At 40.6% G+C, this 1,668-nt stretch overlaps 1 protein-coding gene across 1 annotated transcript; it reads left to right on the top strand.

Annotated features, from left to right (window-relative positions):
* The first annotated feature begins 421 nt into the window (after positions 1 to 421).
* Positions 422 to 1,576, top strand: LOC117181155. Its single transcript, XM_033373724.1, has 3 exons — positions 422 to 575; positions 739 to 1,456; positions 1,552 to 1,576. Exons 1-3 carry the CDS (start codon positions 422 to 424, stop codon positions 1,574 to 1,576), a joined length of 897 nt encoding a protein of 298 aa, XP_033229615.1.
* The last annotated feature ends 92 nt before the right edge of the window (positions 1,577 to 1,668 follow it).

Raw genomic sequence — 1,668 nt, 5'->3', positions numbered from 1 at the left:
TGTCAAACATTTTAATTTTAAATCATATTAAAGTTATATTCAAATATATTATCTCAATTTATGTAATAAAAGTAGTTAACCAAAGTGCTTGTAATAAAAATATATACCTTTATAATAATTCTGTCTACAAGAGCTCATAAATCCCTTACAGTCCGAAACAAATGATCCTTCGAGCCGGATCTTAAGCGGTGGATTCGGATCCGAAAATTGTGAAAGAAGTGCATGATTGGATATCGTGAATTGAGAAAAGTGTGTGCTTCGTTCACGATATATGTGACACGTGAAGAAATTGAGAAATACGTGTGAGAGTTCTCATATACTCGTGAACAGTGCAATTGATATTTGTGCCGAAATATAACTGTAATTTGTGAGAGGAATAAGTGTATTTACCCGATTATCAATACTCAAAAACCTGGTTACTATGGACGGATTAGGTAACGAGGGGGAGCAGAAGAAGACGCAAGAAGGAGATGGATTGATAACGGATCCAACACAAATGGGAGAGTGTGGGAACACCGTACCTCCTTCAGCTTCAGCTTCAACCGAGATCCCGGAGAAAGAAACACTAAGAAGAAGTGAGAGGAAAACGAAAGGATTATTACCCGACCGATTTACATATGAGTCTAAACAGCCAAAACAGAGAACGGCACCGAAAATGAAAACCGTGAGAGCTGATGTGCTTGCGGAAAATGACAAAAGTATAGAGAATTTCGATCGTTATTCATGAATTGCACTCAGGAACTTCGCGTTACTCTAAGTCTAGGCGATCGGGAACATCCTCTGCTAGTACTATTAAGCGGAGACAAATAGAGATAGATTTAGAGAAAGCTGAGGAAATCGCCCGAATTGAAAGAGAAGCGGCCGAACACCAAAGAGTATTGGTGGAACAGGAGGCTGATCGCCAAAAGAAATTAGCGGAAATGAGAGCCCAGTTAGAACAGGCAAAACTAGACGAACGTGCAGAAAGTCTGTCTGGAGACAGCAGCGAAGATAGAGGGTCAGCTCACTTTGGATGCACGGAACGGACTAGTGTCTCGAAAGTACGCTCATGGATCGGAAAATTGAGTAATCTTCTACCTGAAAAGACAGAGAAAAGTGCGATAAATGACAATCCGAAGAAGCAAGAAAGGCCAAGAGATGAATTGTTGCCTGAAGTGACAGTGAGTCACAAATATATGGCAAGACAAGCCCTTGATAAAGATTTGCCACCCTTTGACGGCAACCCAGCAGATTGGCAATTGTTTATAGGAAGTTTTCGCGAATATACTAAAGAATGCGGATTTTCACCGAGAGAAAATGTGCTTCGATTACGAAAGTGTTTAAAAGAGGAAGCACTGGAGGCAGTCCGAGCGTCACTAGTGTTTACAAACGTGGAAAGAGTGATAACAACTTTGGAGCGACGTTTCGATCGTCCAGAGTATATAATCGACGAACTGACAAGCCAAGTTACTGGGATGTCTAATGTCAGAGATGACAAACCAATAACATTGATAAAATTTGCGGATGCGGTATCCAATCTGGTGACTACGGTAGAATCTCTTCAATCTTCAGGTCTCATGGATTCTCATCTTCTTAAACTTTTGATAGGAAAACTACCCAACGGATTGAAAAACAGATGGGGCGAATCAGTAGCACGGAATCGAAATCAAACATCGATGATCGGATTTT

The sequence above is a fragment of the Belonocnema kinseyi genome, chromosome 1 (genome assembly GCF_010883055.1).
Source record: "Belonocnema kinseyi isolate 2016_QV_RU_SX_M_011 chromosome 1, B_treatae_v1, whole genome shotgun sequence".
Lineage (NCBI taxonomy): Eukaryota > Metazoa > Arthropoda > Insecta > Hymenoptera > Cynipidae > Belonocnema > Belonocnema kinseyi.
Note: the sequence above shows the minus strand (reverse complement) of the source record. Positions and strands in the feature narration are given on the sequence as shown.

Coding starts and splice junctions, on each gene's coding strand:
- LOC117181155 (XM_033373724.1), top strand. CDS start 422: ATGGACGGATTAGGTAACGAGGGGGAGCAGAAGAAGACGCAAGAAGGA. Junction 576..738: donor GAAAGAAACACTAAGAAGAA/GTGAGAGGAAAA, acceptor AATTGCACTCAG/GAACTTCGCGTTACTCTAAG. Junction 1,457..1,551: donor ACAAGCCAAGTTACTGGGAT/GTCTAATGTCAG, acceptor TTCAATCTTCAG/GTCTCATGGATTCTCATCTT.